Source organism: Oncorhynchus mykiss, chromosome 23, assembly GCF_013265735.2.
Source record: "Oncorhynchus mykiss isolate Arlee chromosome 23, USDA_OmykA_1.1, whole genome shotgun sequence".
Taxonomy (NCBI): domain Eukaryota; kingdom Metazoa; phylum Chordata; class Actinopteri; order Salmoniformes; family Salmonidae; genus Oncorhynchus; species Oncorhynchus mykiss.
Window position 1 is genome coordinate 9,945,249 of NC_048587.1, and position 20,444 is coordinate 9,965,692.

Genomic DNA, 20,444 nt, shown 5'->3' on the forward strand with positions numbered 1-20,444 from the left:
CCAAGCTGGTTGAGAGAATGCCAAGAGTGTGCAAAGCTGTCATCAAGGCAAAGGGTGGCTACTTTGAAGAATCTCAAATCTCAAATATATTTAGATCTGTTTAACACTTTTTTGGTTACTACATGATTCCATATGTGTTATTTCATAGTTCTGATGTCTTCACTATTATTCTACAATGTAAATATGAAAAGTAAATAATAATAATAATAATGAAAAACCCTTGAATGAGTAGGTGTGTCCAGACTTTTGACTGGTACTGTAGGTCTGGGTTGATGTCATTACATGTCTCATCCATGGCCTGAAGGAAGGTGGTATGCTCATGGGCATGGCAGTCATGCACCGTCCACATGTACTGTAATCATGTAGAGTACTGTAATATATGCCAATAAAGTACTGTAATACTGTAATATATGGCAATATATGGCAATAGAGTACTTGTAATACTGTAAAATGTGCCAATATAGTACTGTACTGTCTTGTAGTGGTCCTTTGTGGCTCAGTTAGTAAGCACATGGCACGAGCAACATTTGAGTTGTGGGTTGGATTCCTGCCGGGCTCACATACGGACGGACATGTGTAGACTCATTGTTGTCACTTTGGATAAAAACGGCAGCTACGTAAATGGCACATATTACAGTATTACAGTACTCTATTGGCATTTATTACAGTATTACAGTACTTTATTGGCATATATTACAGTATTATAGTACTCTATTGGCATATATTACACTATTACAGTACTCTATTGGCATATATTACAGTATTACAGTACTCTATTGGCATATATTACAGTATTACAGTACTCTATTGGCATATATTACTCTATTGGCATATATTACAGTATTACAGTACTCTATTGGCATTTATTACAGTATTACAGTACTCTATTGGCATATATTACTCTATTGGCATATATTACAGTATTACAGTACTCTATTGGCATTTATTACGGTATTACAGTACTCTATTGGCATTTATTACAGTATTACAGTACTCTATTGGCATATATTACTGTATTACAGTACTCTATTGGCATATATTACAGTATTACAGTACTCTATTGGCATATATTACTCTATTGGCATACATTACAGTATTACAGTACTCTATTGGCATATATTACAATATTACAGTACACTATTGGCATATATTACAGTATTACAGTACTCTATTGGCATTTATTACATAATTACAGTACTCTATTGGTATGTATTACAGTATTACAGTACTCTATTGGCATATATTACTCTATTGGCATTTATTACATAATTACAGTACTCTATTGGTATGTATTACAGTATTACAGTACTCTATTGGCATATATTACAGTATTACAGTACTCTATTGGCATATATTACAATATTACAGTACACTATTGGCATATATTACAGTATTACAGTACTCTATTGGCATTTATTACAGAATTACAGTACTCTATTGGCATATATTACAGTATTGCAGTACTCTATTGGCATGTATTACAGTATTACAGTACTCTATTGGCATATATTACTCTATTGGCATATATTACAGTATTACAGTACTCTATTGGCATATATTACAGTATTACAGTACTCTATTGGCATATATTACTCTATTGGCATATATTACAGTATTACAGTACTCTATTGGCATATATTACTATATTGGCATATATTACAGTATTACAGTACTCTATTGGCATATAGTACAGTATTACAGCACTCTATTGGCATATATTACTCTATTGGCATATATTACAGTATTACAGTACTCTATTGGCATATATTACTATATTGGCATATATTACAGTATTACAGTACTCTATTGGCATATAGTACAGTATTACAGCACTCTATTGGCATATATTACGGTATTACAGTACTCTATAGGCATATATTACAGTATTACAGTACTTTATTGGCATATATTACGGTATTACAGTACTCTATTGGCATATATTACAGTATTACAGTACTCTATTGGCATATATTACGGTATTACAGTACTCTATTGGCAAATATTACAGTATTACAGTACTCTATTGGCATATATTACAGTATTACAGTACTCTATTGGCATATATTACGGTATTACAGTACTCTATAGGCATATATTACAGTATTACAGTACTTTATTGGCATATATTACGGTATTACAGTACTCTATTGGCATATATTACAGTATTACAGTACTCTATTGGCATATATTACGGTATTACAGTACTCTATTGGCAAATATTATAGTATTACAGTACTCTATTGGCATATATTACAGTATTACAGTACTCTATTGGCATATATTACAGTATTACAGTACTCTATAGGCATATATTACAGTATTACAGTACTCTATTGACATATATTGCCGTATTACAGTACTCTATTGGCATATATTACAGTATTACTGTACTCTATTGGCATATTTTACAGTATTACAAGTACTCTATTGGCATATATTACAGGTATTACAATACTCTATTGGCATATATTACAGTATTACAGTACTCTATTGGCATATATTACAGTATTACAGTACTCTTTTGGTATATATTACGGTATTACAGTACTCTATTGGCATATATTGGCATATATTACAGTATCACAGTACTCTGTCGGTATATATTACTGTATTACAGTTTTATTTTGTATTTTATTTAACCTTTATTTAACTATGTAATATAATTTCTGTAATTTAACTAAGCAAGTCAGTTAAGAACAAATTCTTATTTACAATGATGGCCTACCAAAAGGCAAAAGGCTTCCTGCGGAGACAGGGGGCTGGGATAAAAAAAATATATATATATATATATATATATATATATATATATACAGGACAAAATACACATCACGTCCAGAGAGACCTAAGACAACAACATAGCAAGGCAGCAACACATGACAACACAGCATGGTAGCAACACAACATGGTAGCAGCACAAAAAATGGTCCAAACATTATTGGCCAACATGATCTTGCCAATATCACATTTTTTCAAACTTACTTAAGTCATTTTCGTAATAGTACTTATACTTTCTACTTTACACTATCAAACATTACGTTTCTACTTTACATTTTCAACCATGATGTTTCTACTTTACATTATCAAACATTGTGTTTCTACTTTACAAACATAAATTTTTATGATGTAATTATCAAACTCTGTAGTAGACAAAACACTTTGAAAACTAAGAACAGTCGGATTAAAGTCAAAGTCAAAATGTATTTGAACAAATTAAAAGACAATCACATCGAGCATTGCATTGTGAAAAGCAATTTCATTTCATATGAAAATGTATTTCAATGTGAAACATGTATTTCTTACATGAAACTGTTAATTATTATTAATTATGTTTGGTGAAAAAGTGACTGCATGATTTTTTTGTGTGTGTTGTACTTCGTCAGTTGAAAATGTGCTTAGAGTTTTGAAATAATCGTATTTTGAATGGTGTTTTTGTGTTAAATTTACCCCCGCAGCTGTGAAAGCTGCTCCAATAATCACACAATAATGATCATGTCACCATGTTGACATCGGCTGTATCGACCGTGTGCATAATTATTAGGTTACTCGCACGAGACCTATTAAAAGTGTAGACCGAGGGGAATGATTTTAGCTATTTGTGCCTGTAGGTGGGGCACTGTCACCGCGGAATGGCGTTTCTTCACACGGGTAACTGCCGGCTGCAGCTGTCAAACTAAGGTCGCTATCGCCCATGGCCTGGGCTGTGGTTCTACGTTTGAGTTCTCAAATGCTACGTGATTTAAACATATGCCCCACCCCCCCCCCCCCCCCCCCCCCCAAGAGAGAGAAACAATTCATCAAATGGTACGGATTAAACTGATGGAGAAAGACAGGACAGTATCCTAAATACATGGTTGAATAATGTGAGGCCATTTTATGAAGCACGAGTAGTCTACATTATATCTGACCTATATGTGATTATATCAGAGATGATAACGTGTGAAGGTGGCAGGTGCACATCTGCAAATCTTTAATTATGGAAGTCAACTGTTTTATTCAATAGGATCCAAACGAATCTATTTGTTATTCTGAAATTGGGGAGCGGTTGACCCAACCACTCTCGGTTCACTCTCGATTTCCACTGGATATTTTACATGTTAATTGCCTAGAATAGGTCTCGGTTTCTTTATTCATTTTTTCCCCCTCCTTCTTTATATGACTATCGCCCCGGGCTGTGCCGCGGGCAAGCCGCACAGCATCTCTCTCTTCATTTTAGCACCAGAGTGAAAATGCTAATGATACAGCTACTCGGGTAGGCCGCTTGACATAACTCAACCATCTCACATGTTCTTCTGCACTGTTCATCAAGACATTGTTTTAAATCATTTAAATCAGTAGTATTGTATTACAGCCTAATATACTGCCATTAGTAGACTAGTACTGACCTGTTATAGTGGTATACCCTTGTTTAATATTCTGTAATACTGATAGCATAATTTAGGCGTTATCATTATCATCAGAATCATTATTTGACACCAATCACTGTCACATCGCGATGATTAGGGGGACGTTGAATTAAAGGATTAGACACTGTCAACAGTAAGATCACATTGTTCTACTGTTCATCTTTAGTCTTAATAAACTGTGCAACTGGATTTTAGGCTTTAATCATCAGTCAAGCAGATAAGGAGTGAGGTAGGCTAGAAGCAGTGGTTTGATTGGTAGGCTAGAAGCAGTGGTTTGATTGGTAGGCTAGGAGCAGTGGTTTGGTTGGTAGGATAGGAGCAGTGGTTTGGTTGGTAGGATAGGAGCAGTGGTATGTAGGTTGGTAGGCTATGAGCAGTGGTTTGGTTTGTAGGCTAGGAGCAGTGGTTTGGTTGGTAGGCTAGGAGCAGTGGTTTGTAACAGTTGGTAGGCTAGGAGCAGTGGTATGTAGGTTGGTAGGCTATGAGCAGTGGTTTGGTTTGTAGGCTAGGAGCAGTGGTTTGGTTGGTAGGCTAGGAGCAGTGGTTTGTAACAGTTGGTAGGCTAGGAGCAGTGGTATGTAGGTTGGTAGGCTATGAGCAGTGGTTTGGTTTGTAGGCTAGGAGCAGTGGTTTGGTTGGTAGGCTAGGAGCAGTGGTTTGTAACAGTTGGTAGGCTAGGAGCAGTGGTTTGTAATGGTTGGTAGGCTAGGAGCAGTGGTTTGTATGTTGGTAGGCCAGGAGCAGTGATTTGTAATGGATGGTAGGCTAGGAGCAGTGATTTGTAATGGATGGTAGGCTAGGAGCAGTGATTTGTAATGGTTGGTAGGCTAGGAGCAGTGATTTGTAATGGATGGTAGGCTAGGAGCAGTGATTTGTAATGGTTGGTAGGCTAGGAGCAGTGGTTTGTAATGGATGGTAGGCTAGGAGCAGTGATTTGTAATGGATGGTAGGCTAGGATCAGTGATTTGTAATGGTTGGTAGGCTAGGAGCAGTGGTTTATAACGGTTGGTAGACTAGGAGCAGTGGTTTATAATCTCAACAATCACTCTCCAATCTGCCCTATTACCAAGTTCTTCGCCTTTCGCATTTTCAACATTTATAAAGGCTATGCTCGTTTATTAGATTACAATTGTTGAAAGTAAAACACACATTTAAAGCTTTTAAATAAAACCGTTCAACTTTTAATTGAAGGCTGATCTGTATTAGGACATCTGGACAGTATGAAAGCCGACACCGACTCAACTTCCCAGCGGTTGCACATATTTCAGAGTTAATTATCCCGATACATGTTTCATTAAAGCCCATTACAATATCTGGAGTTACCTAATCGAACCATTTTTCCATAATGAAGGTGGCCCCTTGACATTGGAACCTTTGAAACAAATATATTTATAATGTTCAGAATGCATTTTAAAATTAGCCGATAGTTTATCAGGGTCTATCGCTATGTTTTCTTTGCATTTAAATAGCGATGACTACAGCCCGCTGTTAATAAAATTGATGCCTTGTTTATTGTAAGGAAACAACCGCATTTCTAACAGGCAAACAAACCCGATTGTAAAAGCACTTGAATTAGGTTCTGTTTTGTAATTATGTTTATTTGAAATTAATTTCTAATTTCCGTCAACTAATCAAAACTGTACATCTTTCCTTGACTGATTTTATGACCGTGACTTTTAGATGGCGTTTTGTTTTTATTATATTAATTATTTTCCTTCAAGCGACACCAAAGCAAGTCTGAATAAGACATGAATGTTCTGAAAATCACATGTACATTAACAACATGGGTTGTTAGATGTTTACTCTATACACTAATTAGATCACGTGTTGCTTTCTAAAGGGTCAACAATCTATTGACAAACGTAACGGTTCTGTGATGCGCTGAAGTTTGCCAGGAAATCTCGGTAGTGGTGGTGGTGGTCTTTAAAATGACCAAAAGGAGGCGCTCTTCGTCAAATTTAGAGCCAAACGAGCAACGCTTTGCATTAAGGTTACAGATGCTGGATTGCCTTTGACAATTAAATCATTTTTTTACTGTATATTCAGCAAACCCCGGACTATTGTTTTGACTTGTGAACTTCTGTATTGAGATATAAGCCTACACATGAGAAACAATATGTCGCCATTGTGTAATATTATTTGGCATGTGTATTTCTATGTACAGAGCCTTCAGAAAGTATTCACGCCCCATGGACTTTTTTACACGTGTTACAGTCTGAATTTAAAATGAATTACATTTAGATTGTATGTCGCTGACCTACACACAATACCCCATAATGTCAAAGTGGACTTAGATTTTTTGGGGGGAAATTGTTCCAAATGTATTAAACATAAAGAAAGCTGAAATGTCTTGAGTCAATAAGTATTCAACACATTTATCATGGCAAGCCTAAATACATTTATGAATAAAGATTTGCTTAATAAGTCACATGATCGTTTGCATGGACAAACTCTGTGTACAATAATAGTGTTTAACATGATTTTTGAATGACTACCTCATCTCTGTACCCCACGCATACAATTACCTGTAAGGTCCCTCAGTTGAGCAGTGAATTTCAAACACAAATTCGACCAGAAAGACCAGGGAGGTTTTCCAATGCCTCGTAAAGAAGGGCACCCATTGGTAGATGGGTAAAATTTTTAAAAAATAAACAGATATTGAATAGCCTCTTTGAGCATGGTGAAGTTATTAATTACACTTTGGATGGTGTATCAACACACCCAGTCACTATGATGATGCAGGCCTCCTTAACCCTAACTCAGTGGCCGGAGAGGAAAGAAACTGCTCGGGGATTTCACCATTGAAGCCAATGGTGACTTTAATACAGTTACAGAGTTTAATGGCTGTGGTAGGAGAAAACTAAAAACGTTGTGGTTATTCCAAAATACTAACCTATAAATGACAGAGTGAAGGAAGCCTGTATAGACATAAAAATATTCCAAAACCTGCATCCTGTTCGTAATCAGGAACTAAAGTTAAACTGTCAAACTATTTGTCAAAGAAATGAACTTCATGTCCTGAATACACCACAAACGGTTATGTTTGGGGCAAATCCAACACATCACTGAGGACCATTCTTCATATTTCAAGGATGGTTGGTGGCTGCATCATGTTATGGGTATGCTTGTCATCGGCAAGGACTATGGAGGGTTTTTTTTAGGGATAAAAATAAATGGAAATAGAGCTAAGAACAGGCAAAATCCTATAGGAAAACCTGGTTCAGTCTGCTTTCCACCAGACACTGGGAGATGAATTCACCTTTCAGCAGGACAATAACCTAAAACACAAGGCCAAATCTACACTGGAGTTACTTACCAAGAGTACGTTGAATGTTCATGAGTAGCCTACAGTGGTTACAGTTTTGATTTAATAAATTGGCTTGAAAATCTATGGCAAGACTTGAAAATCATTGTCTAGCAATGATCAACAACCAACTTGATAGAGCTTAAATTATTTTTTTAAGAATAATGTGCAAATATTGTACAATTCAGGTGTGCAAAGCTCTGAGAGACTTACCCAGAAAGACTCACAGCTGTAATTGCTATCAAATGTGATTCTAACATGCATTGATTCAGGGGGTTGAATACATACCTGTATGTAAATTTGATATATCTGTATTTCAATTTCAATAAATTTGCAAAAAAATCGAAAAACAATTTTTCACTTTGTCATTATTAACGTGTGTCGATTGGGTGAGAAAATATATATATTTAATCCATTTTGAATTCAGGCTGTAAACACAACAAAATGTTGAATAAGTCAAGAGGTATGAATACTCTCAGAGGGCACATTAAAGTGTTCGTGATTTTGCCAATACTCATGTTTGATTTCCCGTAATCATTAACAACATTGAATTTGAAACAAGCCACGGGGAAAGAGACGCAGCGCTTATAAAGCAGAGACGATCCTTTGTTTTAAGAGTTGACTTATGATCGGCATATTTACGGTTATTGAAACAAATTAGAAGCATGTTGTTTTGCCATAAATATTAAGAACATTTTATGAGTAAGAAATATGATTTTTTTCGTTCTAAAATAAGATTCTCTCTGACATGCACGTTGTTAGTGACTTGCCTATATAGTTTAACTTCGTGTGCTATCTAACAGTTAATTGTGTAATTTATTATGTGATGATTAGGGCGTGGAATACTAATCTATGCAACTGAAAAACTGTCATAGGTGCAGTTGAGTGTTTTTGATGCGCAGTCACTCAGCTCTGACATTTGGTTGATGATGGTGCAGTCGGCCTACTACGAACACACACACAAACACACACACTAGAGAGAGCGAGAGAGAGGAAGCGGTAAAAGTGAAATATTGGAAAGTGCTGAATGTCGATATTTGTCTGAAGTGAAAGAGGACTTCTTTCAACTGTATCTGAAAATATTTTATATGTGGATGATTCAACTGCATCTAAAAGAAGTTTCCTTTATGTTAAACCACGTTTCTAAAAGCCACACAAAGCGTTCCAGTTCAATTGGTGCTGTAACCGTGAAAGCAGGACCCCTATATTGCCCACCGTGCCATCAACCACAAACTGACTTGCATATTTAGGCTGCAGAAAAATTGACATTTATGGGATAAAAGATTACCCTAACTAATGTCTCAGTTTGAGAGAGTCCTGTGTTCAATGTTTTTTTGCATTGTCAAATAGTCTGTTATTTTATTTCGTGTCCTTGTCATGCCAATAAAGCTCTCTGTCTGCTACTTATTGTGAGCTTTCGCATCCCAGCCTGGCATTAAGGAATATGTGGACTATCTAGCAAAGTAATGAAACCATGTCCTGTTTAAAACAATAATATAATCGCGTCTTGTTTGGATATTTTTTCTTCTATCTATGTTCCTTCACTCAGTGAAGTCTTGTTCATTTTTTTCTGCTGCCACAGCATCGGGCTATATAGCCCACTGTACAGTCAAGTAACACGACACGCTGCTTTAGCGATCGGAGATGAAAACAGGAAAACGTTGGTATATTTAGTCTTTCTCTCTCTGTGCTTTGGTATGATGTTGCGACTGGAGGAGAGGAGAGGACAGCTGGGCTATGGCCATCTCACCGACTTTGCCTTGACATCTGGGAGACCCATTGGTGTGTGGCACGCGAATCGGTTGATGTCGCTATTTAAATGCAAATTTGTGGGGGGATCATTGGAGCCTCACCCCGTAAATTCACACAAAAGGAACACTTCACACACAATAAGGAGGAGGGTCGTTTTCTTCCGGAGGTCTTGGCAACACCAAGCAAATCTTATTCAAACCAACACTCCTCCTGCATGACTAACATTGCGGTTTTGATTTTTGTTGTCTGGCGTTCACCATTAGCACACTTCTCCAAATGAGATATAACATTAGCGATCTTCTACAACTAAATCCGCACACATGGTCGTTATGATTAGAGCAGAACGGGCTACACGCGCAGTTAATGTTGAATGCAAAATATACACAAGCTTTTTAGTGACTTGATATTAGAATATAATAGACGTATTGTTATTAATATTATTAATATTTTTGTTGTTATTATTATTATCATTATTATTAGTATCATTATTATTATAATTTATCTTGACTTATTATGCTATTGCTTTGTTATGACTTTTTATTGCTAAAGAATAATCTATCCGTGCATCAACATCATGACTTGTTGAGATGTCGCTGCGTGTGTCGCTGATGTTTAAACACCACCACAGAATAAGCACGTGCGAGAAGCACTCATATGTCAAATTGAGACATGATCATAAATTAAAATATGCACTTATATGTCCATCAACGTCCCGTTTTTTTCCTTTCCGTCCTAAGCACCTTGATTAATTTCCGTCTGTCTGACGGAAGCAGTTAGAGAGGAAGGCAAAGTTAAAACTTGGTTGAAATGAAAGAGAGCATTTAGCACGCGACCAGATGATCCTAGAAAATGAGCTGAAATAGATTCAGGCTCAGCGCCTGTTGTGGCAGCAGCTGATTCCCTATTCCTGTCCAGATGGCTCCCAACACAGATTTGCATTCATTTTCGCCTAATATCGTCCAAAAAAGAGGAGCAGCTGCATTTGTTGTCAAATAAGGTTTAAAACTCCTTTTTTTATGACGGGGTCGTTACCTACGTGATGGGGTTGTCGAACTGTCCGAGAACCTCTTTCTCTCCCGTCAACAGTATCCGTTTGAACAGGATCTGTCCTAAAAACCCTACTTTGGTCATCAGATTTCAGGCCCTTTGTTGTATAATCGGTATTAAACATATCATTAGGCTACTTGGTGCAATATGCAGTTTCCAAGACAGAATTTTACTGAGATAAAAAAATAAAAACACGTTGGCAAGTAACTTAATTTATGACTAATTGAAATAACATATTTAGAGGGGAAAAAAACTAAAAAAAGTCAAGTGCGCTCTATTTCAACGTTATAACATTTTACTTGCAACGCCGCAAACGCGGCATTGGTAACATTGTTCTACGTCACATCAATTTATCGAGCAAATAATAATTTATAAGCAATTTGCATATGAACCCATTAAAATTAACACTTAGTACAATATTTTCCGGGTTGACACAATAAATTGTAAATTAATAAATTGTAAATTGTCTAGAAATAGAATAGCTTAACGATATTATCCTAAAATAGTAATAAAATGCTGTTTTATTATACTTACGTATTTAATTAGGACGTGCAGGGCCGGGAAAGGAATGGATTTAGAGACGACGCAAGAACAACAGCCGCTTTGATAATTCACTTATCTTTGGCAATAGTCATTAACCCCCAACCCCAGCAAAATGCTGTCTAAAACACATCTCTCTTCCTTTCCACGTACACCCATCCCACCCCTTTAGTGCACGGGGCTGTGGGGTCCCCTGATAACCCAAATCGGACTTAACTTTTTTTTTTTTTTGGCCGATTAATTACAATGTAAAAATATAGCTTTAAAAAAAGGTCTGCAAATTGGCAACAAGAAAGCATTGCCCTGAAGGAGAAATACCTTCCCGTCATATTATTGTGCTATTTAAAAGGGTTTCTTTATTATAATAAAATACAGGTCTGTTCTTCAAGAAGAGAGAGGTTGGACACCGCGCATCCCCCGAGTCAGTTCACTGAATAGAATGATGTACACCCACATTAAACTAAATCAACTATCGTATTGAACATTCATGTATAGCACACATACAACCTGCGCATTGCATTAGGCTAACACGTTGCAACGATGCCCGGCTGTTTAATACACTTCAACGACAGACATGAGGTATTGCACATTGAATCGATACGAGTTCTTACCATGCAAATGGTAGTAGCCTGGGATACAGACATCTGACGCATTTCCCTTTATAAAGATAGTAATACCCAGGCTACTGTTGGCAGCAGAGTTACTTTAGTTCGCCTTGAGAGACGCGTTATATTCCATCACTTGAAACATGGCTGCATTAAAATAGCATTGATTAACTTTGATTATATATATATGCGCTGGCGACCTCCTCTATAAAACATGCCAATTTAGATTTGTAAAAGCCTTAACAAATAGTAATAGTGAAATATATCCCATTGGCATTGTATCTAGTTTTGACCAAATGGATTGGAAAGCTCTTCCTTTATGCTCCTATAGACATGTTATGCTTTTGCCTCCGACTTTTAGTCGATATTTACTCATTCAACGCTGAGAACATCACATAGCAGCCTACCTGGGTAAAGTATTTAGTGACAATTCCGCTCCCTTCCCTATAATATGTTGTATCGGCTACACTCTTGTCCTTTAGGATTTCATGTTTAGTGAATATTAACGTCACAAGATGTGAAATTGAGGGGGGGAATCTCTACATTTGATGGAGGAAAAAGTGAAGCTTGCCTTGCTGGAGCTCTCGGGTTTCAGCCAGGCAGCTATTGAAATGTAGGACTCTCCAGAATGAAGCTCGTTCAGGGACAGGACGTGTCACTGTTCCGTATATGGTTGAAGCTCCGCCCACCAGCGCGTCATATTCTGACAGCGCGCATCCCGTGGGTTTAGAGTTTTGGCTCCCGGGAAAGGTTCCACTCCTCGGGGATAGAGGGTTGAGTTTTGTATGCTTCCATCCCATTCTGCAAGACGCTAAAGGCCTCTCATCAACCTCTCCTGTGTCCAGGAACACCTCCATAGTAATCATTTCGTTTATTTTGTCTTCTGGAGCTGGAGCGCATTGCCAGAAGTGGTCGACTCAACTGAAGCTTTTTTTTTTGTTGTAAATGCTTGTTGTAATGATGACTCCAGCTTGAGGAGCCATCACCAAAAACAAAAAAAGTTTTCTTCAAACGCATTTCGAATAAAAAATAGAATAAAACAGAAGCAACTATAACCATATCCTGCTATTTGAACGACTTCTTCAACGACTAGGATCACGTTCCAACCAGCTACCGAGATAGACTACAGTAACCCACTCTGTGAATTGTTCATGTCGTGCCAACACAGGACGGGCTCAAGGAGACAGGACTTGTGAACTCAACTGGGACTTTTGTTTCGTTCTACACGTTTTAACTACAACAAACTTATTTTACTGTTATTTGTCAACCACCAAGAAGGAAAGATTGCTCTTCAACAACTACCTTCCTATTATTCTCATTTGGCTGGAGCGGGTTTGTACGAAACTGTTTTAATGTTTGGAATTCAGGAAAATATAGGCTTACCTAGAGGGGGGACGACTATGAAAGAGGAACCGCTGGGCAGCGGGATGAACTCGGTCCGCTCGTGGATGCACACATCTGGGGTAGTGGATGCGAACACAGCCGCCCAAAGGTACGTTTGCCAAACATCCAATTTTTTATGCATTTCTCAGATTGCCCCTAAATCCCCACATTGCCATGTATCAATTACAATCTCCCTATGCGACTCTTCTCTTCAGCGCGTTCTCCAACGCTCATTACATCATATTACTGTTAAAGTGACAAATCAAGAAATCTCTTGTCTCTAAAAACGTGCCTTTCACACCATCTCCCAATGTTTTCATCTGACGCTAGCTCCATCTGCAGTGTATCTCTCTCCCATCTAACCGAGGTGCTCCTCTCTCTTCTCCCCGCAGCGGTGTGGGTTTGGCTCGGGCACACTACGAGAAGCAACCACCGTCCAACCTCAGAAAATCCAACTTTTTCCACTTCGTTCTTGCGCTGTATGACAGACAAGGACAGCCGGTGGAGATCGAACGGACAGCTTATGTGGACTTTGTGGAGAAGGACAAAGTAAGCGCATTTCTTTGGAATATCGTCCCATTTTATTCATTTTTTTTTTTTATTTTTTAAATTTATTTTCACCTACACAGTTCATCATTTGGTGGTAAAGGCAGAAACACGTCATAGGCGGTGGAGGAGACACGTGCAGTTATGTGGATTTTCTAAATGACTTCGAATGTCGCAAAATTATTTTATACATGTATTTAATAAAAAAAAATTACACTACATAGATAGATACCCCCCCCCCCCCCACACACACACTTGACCCCTTCATAATAGCCTATTTTGTGAGCTCATAATTACCACATATCAAGACAAATATCAACTTAACACAGTAAATGTATGTGAACACTGATTCAATGCTCATTATTTTCAGGAACCAAACAGTGAAAAAACTAACAATGGGATACACTACAAACTACAGTTACTGTACAGCAACGGTAAGTGGTATAGCTACTGATGAAGGAAATAAACCGTGTCTGGTTATTATGAAGTGAATACGTACAAATCAGGGGATGCGTGCTTGGACATTGATTCCGCCAGATAACGTTGTATGGTGGTTGTTAGTCTGATATTGGGTTACATTTTTAAAGTGGTAAATTGCCTACAGTGTCGGTCGGTGTCAGCTAGCATCGTCCATGGTTAATCCACGCTCAGTTAGCGATGCGTGGAGAATCAGATATGAATCCACGTTTTAACCTGACGCGAACCAGATGATGATCATGAACATGTATCGAGATGACACATGTTTATTAAAAAACAAAGAAACCGTGTTTTAATTATATTTATTTTATGTCAGTAAAAAATTGTAAGACATATATTTTCTAAAATATAATGTGGAAGCAAAATCACAGTGTAAATAACAAGATACTTGTCAGTGTAAATGACAAGATATAAAATATATATACTTTATTCACAGGTGTCAGAACAGAACAGGATCTTTTCGTACGATTAATCGATTCCATGACAAAACAGGTAAGATTTTGTATTTTAATATACTTATCTGCTATGCCAAATTGTATGCGTATGGTGCTTGAAATATAACGTGTGTTGTGGAAACGTGCGTGGTTTTCAAGTTGACCCTATTACAGAAGATATATGCTTCAATTATGAGCCTGTAAGTTATTAGGCCATGTGTGGTTGTGTTTTTTTTTAATCGTTTATATTTCACTATAAATCAGCTCGCTCTCGGGTTGGAGCGATTGTAATTGTTGTTATTAATTTTTATTTTTAACTTTTGTGACTCGGCTATAGAGATGGACAGTTGTAGATATCCGGTATATAGTTAATTACAATAATAACCTTTAGTGGCCTCTCTTTAATTCGGGTTGTGAGCTCCAGGGGTCTCCCGTATACCCGTGCACGATTCCCCTTAATGTTTATTTAATTCGCAGCAAAAGTGTTTAATGGGGTCTATTTAATTTCTCTTTTTAAAATCGCGATTATACTTTGACATGAGATATTATATATTTGTTTGGGGGGGAGAATGCTATAAAATATTTAGCTGATATTACGGTTCCTGAAATGAATTGGTTTTGTAGGTCTACTACCGTGCTTTGTGTATTGGCTCGTGAGCGCATTTTTAGTCAATTAACCACTAATTTGTCTTATGTGCTAATAGATGGGATGTCGTAGCCATCAACAAACATAGGTCTTATCTGCTATGTAGTATAATTGTGCGTTGACAGTCCATCGGTTCAGAAATGTTCAAATAATTATTTATTGTGACAAACAGACGAGACTATTATTGCTAAAAAAAAAAGAAAGTCTCGGTTCAATAACAAGATCCCCTTTTTAGTATGAGAGGCCACTTGAGTGGACAATGTGGCGCGTTTCCTCAACCTTGAATGTTTTCGGAAATCACTTCTCGGCTAGTATGGGCTTATTGTTAAGTGCCCTCCGCCAAGTTCACTGAATAGCCTATAGCTCCAGTGTCCAGGGTTAAACAGCATTGTTATGACCAGTTTTTTTTATTTCATAATTTGTCACCTCTTATTATTATATAGGAAATATAGGCTACACGTTAGATTCGCCCCGCTCCTCGTTGACTGTAGCCTATGTAGGTCTGTCTATGATCAGAGAGTCAATGACGCTGAACCGGCAGTTTATGGATTTCTGTTTCTTCAGCCGAGACACGGGAAATAAATCACATGATGATAACTGCAATACTCCCCAAAATCCCTCATATATAGATGTTGTGGCTAGGCTACGTGGTACCCCTCTCACCTCCAATGGAACAGAGCTGGTTCCGATGTGTTTTCAACTACTACCAGAAGCACCAAAAAACAATATTAAAAGCCCTATCTCATTTTGCTGTGAAATATCTTACGTAGTGATGTGTTTTTTATTCACCCGCTTATGTCCCCTCTTGCTATAGCAGCGTTGTTGTTCATTGTTAAATCAATTGTGATAAGGCCCTATAGTGTGTCATGCGTTTTACTTAATTGCTAATTATAAAGAGTTTATCTTTGATTAAAAGCCCCGCTTCTTTGGTTTTACATTCATCCAAGATGTAACGGCGGTGCGCGCGGGATAGGCAGGCTGCTGTTGTCGGGCTGTAGCCGTGCAATCACAGACCCGGGGCAGAACGAGGGGAGGGAGAGAGACAGACAGAGAGCAAAAAAAGAACTGAGGCCGAGCGCACCTACAGCTCCACGCCATCTGTTAAAGCCAATGCTCAAAAATTACTCAACCGAACCCCCCCGACACCGTTTTTTTTTGTATCCGAGAAAAATCATTGTTAGCGGCTCAAAATAAACAACAGATTGCCCATTAGCTCGTTCCCCCCGAAATATCTGTAGATTAGAATGGCGCTGATGTATACGGAAATGGGTATTATTTACATCGCCCATCTGCAGCAGAACCATATTATTGGTATTATCCTGGGATAAATGAATAAAAAAAAAAAAAATATATATATAAACAACATATACACATATTAACCTATTTGACATTTTTTTGTTGTTGTGGTCTAGCAAATAATTTAGGCTATTTATTTACATGACAATATATATACATTTATATTTTGTAAAGAAATTAATTGTTTGGAAATTATCTACGAGAAATTAATTTATATTTTGAATTTACAATTTAACCTATAAAACGTAAACTATACAATTGCTGTATGTAGACCCATATGTCAATATTAGTAGGCCTATATACTTTATGAATTAATAATCAATTATATAATGAAATGATCCATGTATGAATTGAATGTTATTGTGGTGTAGGTTAAGGTTTATATCCTATAGCCCACAGAGATCGGCAAATGTGCAACGTGTTATCCTGTTCGATATTTTAAACGTCTGCTTCTGATGTATTTCTCTCTTTGATTCCAAGGCTATTATCTATGAAGGTCAAGACAAAAACCCAGAGATGTGCCGAGTGCTTCTCACACACGAAATCATGTGCAGGTAAGAGCTTGTCACGGTGATTAGCTACATTTCAACGTCTTTTTAATAATGCTTGTTTTAATTTTTTTTATTGTTATATATATTTCTTTGCTTTGTTATTAAAATGCTGAGTTGGGGGGTTTTGAGGATACTCCTTAGTAGATGTATTTACGCATCAACCTCAATCTCTTGTTGCAATGAAAACACCTCGGTGCATATCGGCAGACTCATAGCCAATTTTACATAGGCTGCCTATTCTCAGACATAATATTATGCGAAATAGAATATTATAACTAGGGAGGTTGCATTCAATGACCATTAGGAATTACAGGCCAGAATCCCTGTATCGATTTGGCCTACTATAGTTGGGTTTGATTGGTCAACTGACAACAGACACAACACAGAGAACAGATGACGGCACATTCCTGTGTTCTGTCAACGGGCGTTCCGTTTGACTCGCGGAATAAAAAAAACAGAAATGGAGCTTTGATAATCTTGCCCCCCCCGCACCCCCTGCATTAGATAAAGTCACTGCTCTTATGAAGTTGGGTTGAATCCCTGTTTGTCACGAGCTGACCCACACAGTAGCCCACACAGCAGGCGTCATCCTGCTCCAAGAGGGTCGAACTACACCTCATCACCACGCCATAACGTACAAAAAAAAGCTATGTTTTCCCTTTAGACTACGGTTTGCATATCAATGAATGTATCAGAGGTGTGTGTGTGTGTACACGGCGTGTATTTAAAGGCCGTTTCCGGTTGAAAACACAGATGTGGTTTTGGAGCACTAGAAGTGGAGGACTGTTAGACGTTGTTTATTCTCTTTAACTTTCAGTAGCAGCTTTAAAGAGCTTCACACTCTCCTCACACCATATGGTGTTCACTGAGCTCGTCTGGACATGTAACCATCACACAACTAGGCTTTAAAAAATAAAATAAAAACATTTTTTGGTATAATTTCAACATGAATAAAACTGTACCACACAGTATTGGATCCGGTCCTATCTCCATCGGTAGCTATGGCTAGACCCCGGCACCATAACCGGCACCAGCGGCTAAACCGAGACAATGCTTTGGGTCCGGTCCTATCTCCATCGGTAGCTATGGCTAGAACCCAGCACCATAACCAGCACCAGCGGCTAAACCGAGACAATGCTTTGGGTCCGGTCCTATCCCCATCGGTAGCTATGGCTAGACCCCAGCACCATAACCAGCACCAGCGGCTAAACCGAGACAATGCTACTTCAGTGAACGATTGATGCAGGGGCTGCACGGCTTCTGAGCGTTCTAATGAATCTCTGGCCTATCACAGAAAGGCTGGTTTTGAAGATGGCCGTCTGCATCCTCTCCAGAATTAACAGCTTGACAATTAGAGGGAAACAAAAAAAAAAGCTGAAGCTGTGGAAAGACGATTCCCCAGCCTCCTGGCGTCTTCTGTTCTCAGTTCAGTGCTAGAGACACAACACCACAAACATGTTGTCTCCCTGAGACTAGCAAACGTGCAACAGCCGTGCTCGGCAATGCTAAGGGCTACGTCCCAAATGGGCACCCTATTCCCTACGTTAGTGCACTACATTTGACCAGAGGTCTATGGGAATAGGGCTCCATTTGGGACACAGGTGGAGGAGATGTTTACCCGTTTGCCCGGCGTGGCGAGACTGACTAGGTTCCCTACCAATCAACAGACAGACAGACCGCTAGCGCCAGGCATACAGGCACAGCTCAGCAACAATCATTATCTAAACACTGTCACGCTTAGATAAATATAGAATTAAAGAATTAAAATAAAATGTTAGGAAGTAACAATTAAACATGCAAAGATCCACACTGTGTGAATCTCTTTAAGCTGCAGTTCACACACGCAGCCCAAATCTGATATCTTTCTTTTTTAACCAATCTGGATCTTTTGCCTATAAAAAAAAAGGGGTCAAAAGATTAGAATTGGTCTGCCTGTGTGAACCTGACTTGATCACATCTTCATTTCCTCCTCTCTGTAGTCGGTGTTGTGATAAGAAGAGTTGTGGCAACAGGAACGAGACTCCTTCAGACCCCGTTATCATCGACAGGTAAGAAACAGACCCGCTGTTCGGTACAGATCTTTTCTCTACTCTGGTTTAGTCGTGTGGCGTGTGCTGTGTGTATGTGCTGTGTGTATGTGCTGTGTGTATGTGCTGTGTGTATGTGCGGAGTGTATGTGCTGTGTGTATGTGCTGTGTGTATGTGCTGTGTGTATGTGTGGAGTGTATGTGCTGTGTGTATGTGCTGTGTGTATGTGCGGAGTGCGATGGTCATGGTTGTTGTAGTCATTCTGGGACTGTTGTTGTAGTCATTCTTGGGGATTCTGTGGTGCCCAACTTCTGTCTCTCTGTCTCGCAGCATTGTACTGTCTCTGTGTTTGTTGTTCTCCTGCGTTGTTGCACAGGTGGGTTGACTTGGAAACCCGGAGGTCTCTGTGGGGGATTGGGTAATTGCTAGCGAGTTGTCAGGGGAAACAGTTTCCTCGGCCTTTCCTCTCTCTGTGCTCTGCCCTGCTTTTCTGCGGGAGTCCGTTGTTAACGCTTGGAGTGCGCTTGGCTTTACCTTCAGACTTGTATCATTGAGTGGCCGCCTCCTAATTTACGAAAAAGTGTTTTTTATTCAGTACTCTGTCATTTATTCCACTATACTGTATTTCTATGTGAATCTGAGTGCTTGGCTGCCTTCCTAAATGCGGCCCACTGTCCAGGAGAGGGAAAGACGATGCGTTAAAACCCCCGGGTGAAATATGGAGAAACCAGGAGAGGGAAAGACGACGAGTTAAAACCCCGGGTGAAATATGGGCCACCAGTGGATAGCAATGCCAATGTTTGAGTTGTTAGAATATCTGTTTGCTTAGCGGAGAGTATTTGGTATCTGACACAGGGAACATCTCTCTTTATTAGTAATCAAATATGGACGGCCAGTTGCTGCCTTTCACTCAGTCAGTCAGCGACAGAGTCTATGTGTCAACCAGTGGAACACAGAGCTCACAGACGACTCACATTCTGGACCGGAGCAGCTCTGGCAGAGTCTATGTGTCAACCAGTGGAACACAGAGCTCACAGACGAGACTCACATTCTGGACTGGAGCAGCTCTGGCAGAATGTATGCATGTTTACATGTATTCACAATCACGTGTATGATTGCATTCTGGGTATTTATGCGTTCATTTACCGCCATTACACACTATTGTATTATGACTGTATATGTATTTATGAATGTGTGTATTATGACTCTATATTGTATTTAGGTTATTTTGTTGTTACTTAGAAACATATATAATTTTTATTAACAGAATGTTGTTTTGTGGTAATAGGTAGAGGTAAAATGATGCTTTTCAGACCTACTTCAGTTGTACACATCTATACAAGTGTTTCCACGTGTTTCTATATCACCTCCTATTGGTTGAGAAATGGACTTCATTATTTGACAGTGGAATGACAGCGTGTGTGATGTGATA

General features: G+C 38.6%; 1 protein-coding gene across 1 annotated transcript; it reads left to right on the top strand.

The window, feature by feature from the left end:
• Positions 1-12,391: 12,391 nt before the first annotated feature.
• LOC110531625 (transcription factor COE3) lies at positions 12,392-19,086 on the top strand. Its single transcript, XM_021614930.2, has 6 exons — positions 12,392-13,143; positions 13,427-13,583; positions 13,951-14,014; positions 14,494-14,549; positions 16,914-16,987; positions 18,964-19,086. Exons 1-6 carry the CDS (start codon positions 13,004-13,006, stop codon positions 19,034-19,036), a joined length of 564 nt encoding a protein of 187 aa, XP_021470605.2. The 5' UTR covers positions 12,392-13,003; the 3' UTR covers positions 19,037-19,086.
• The last annotated feature ends 1,358 nt before the right edge of the window (positions 19,087-20,444 follow it).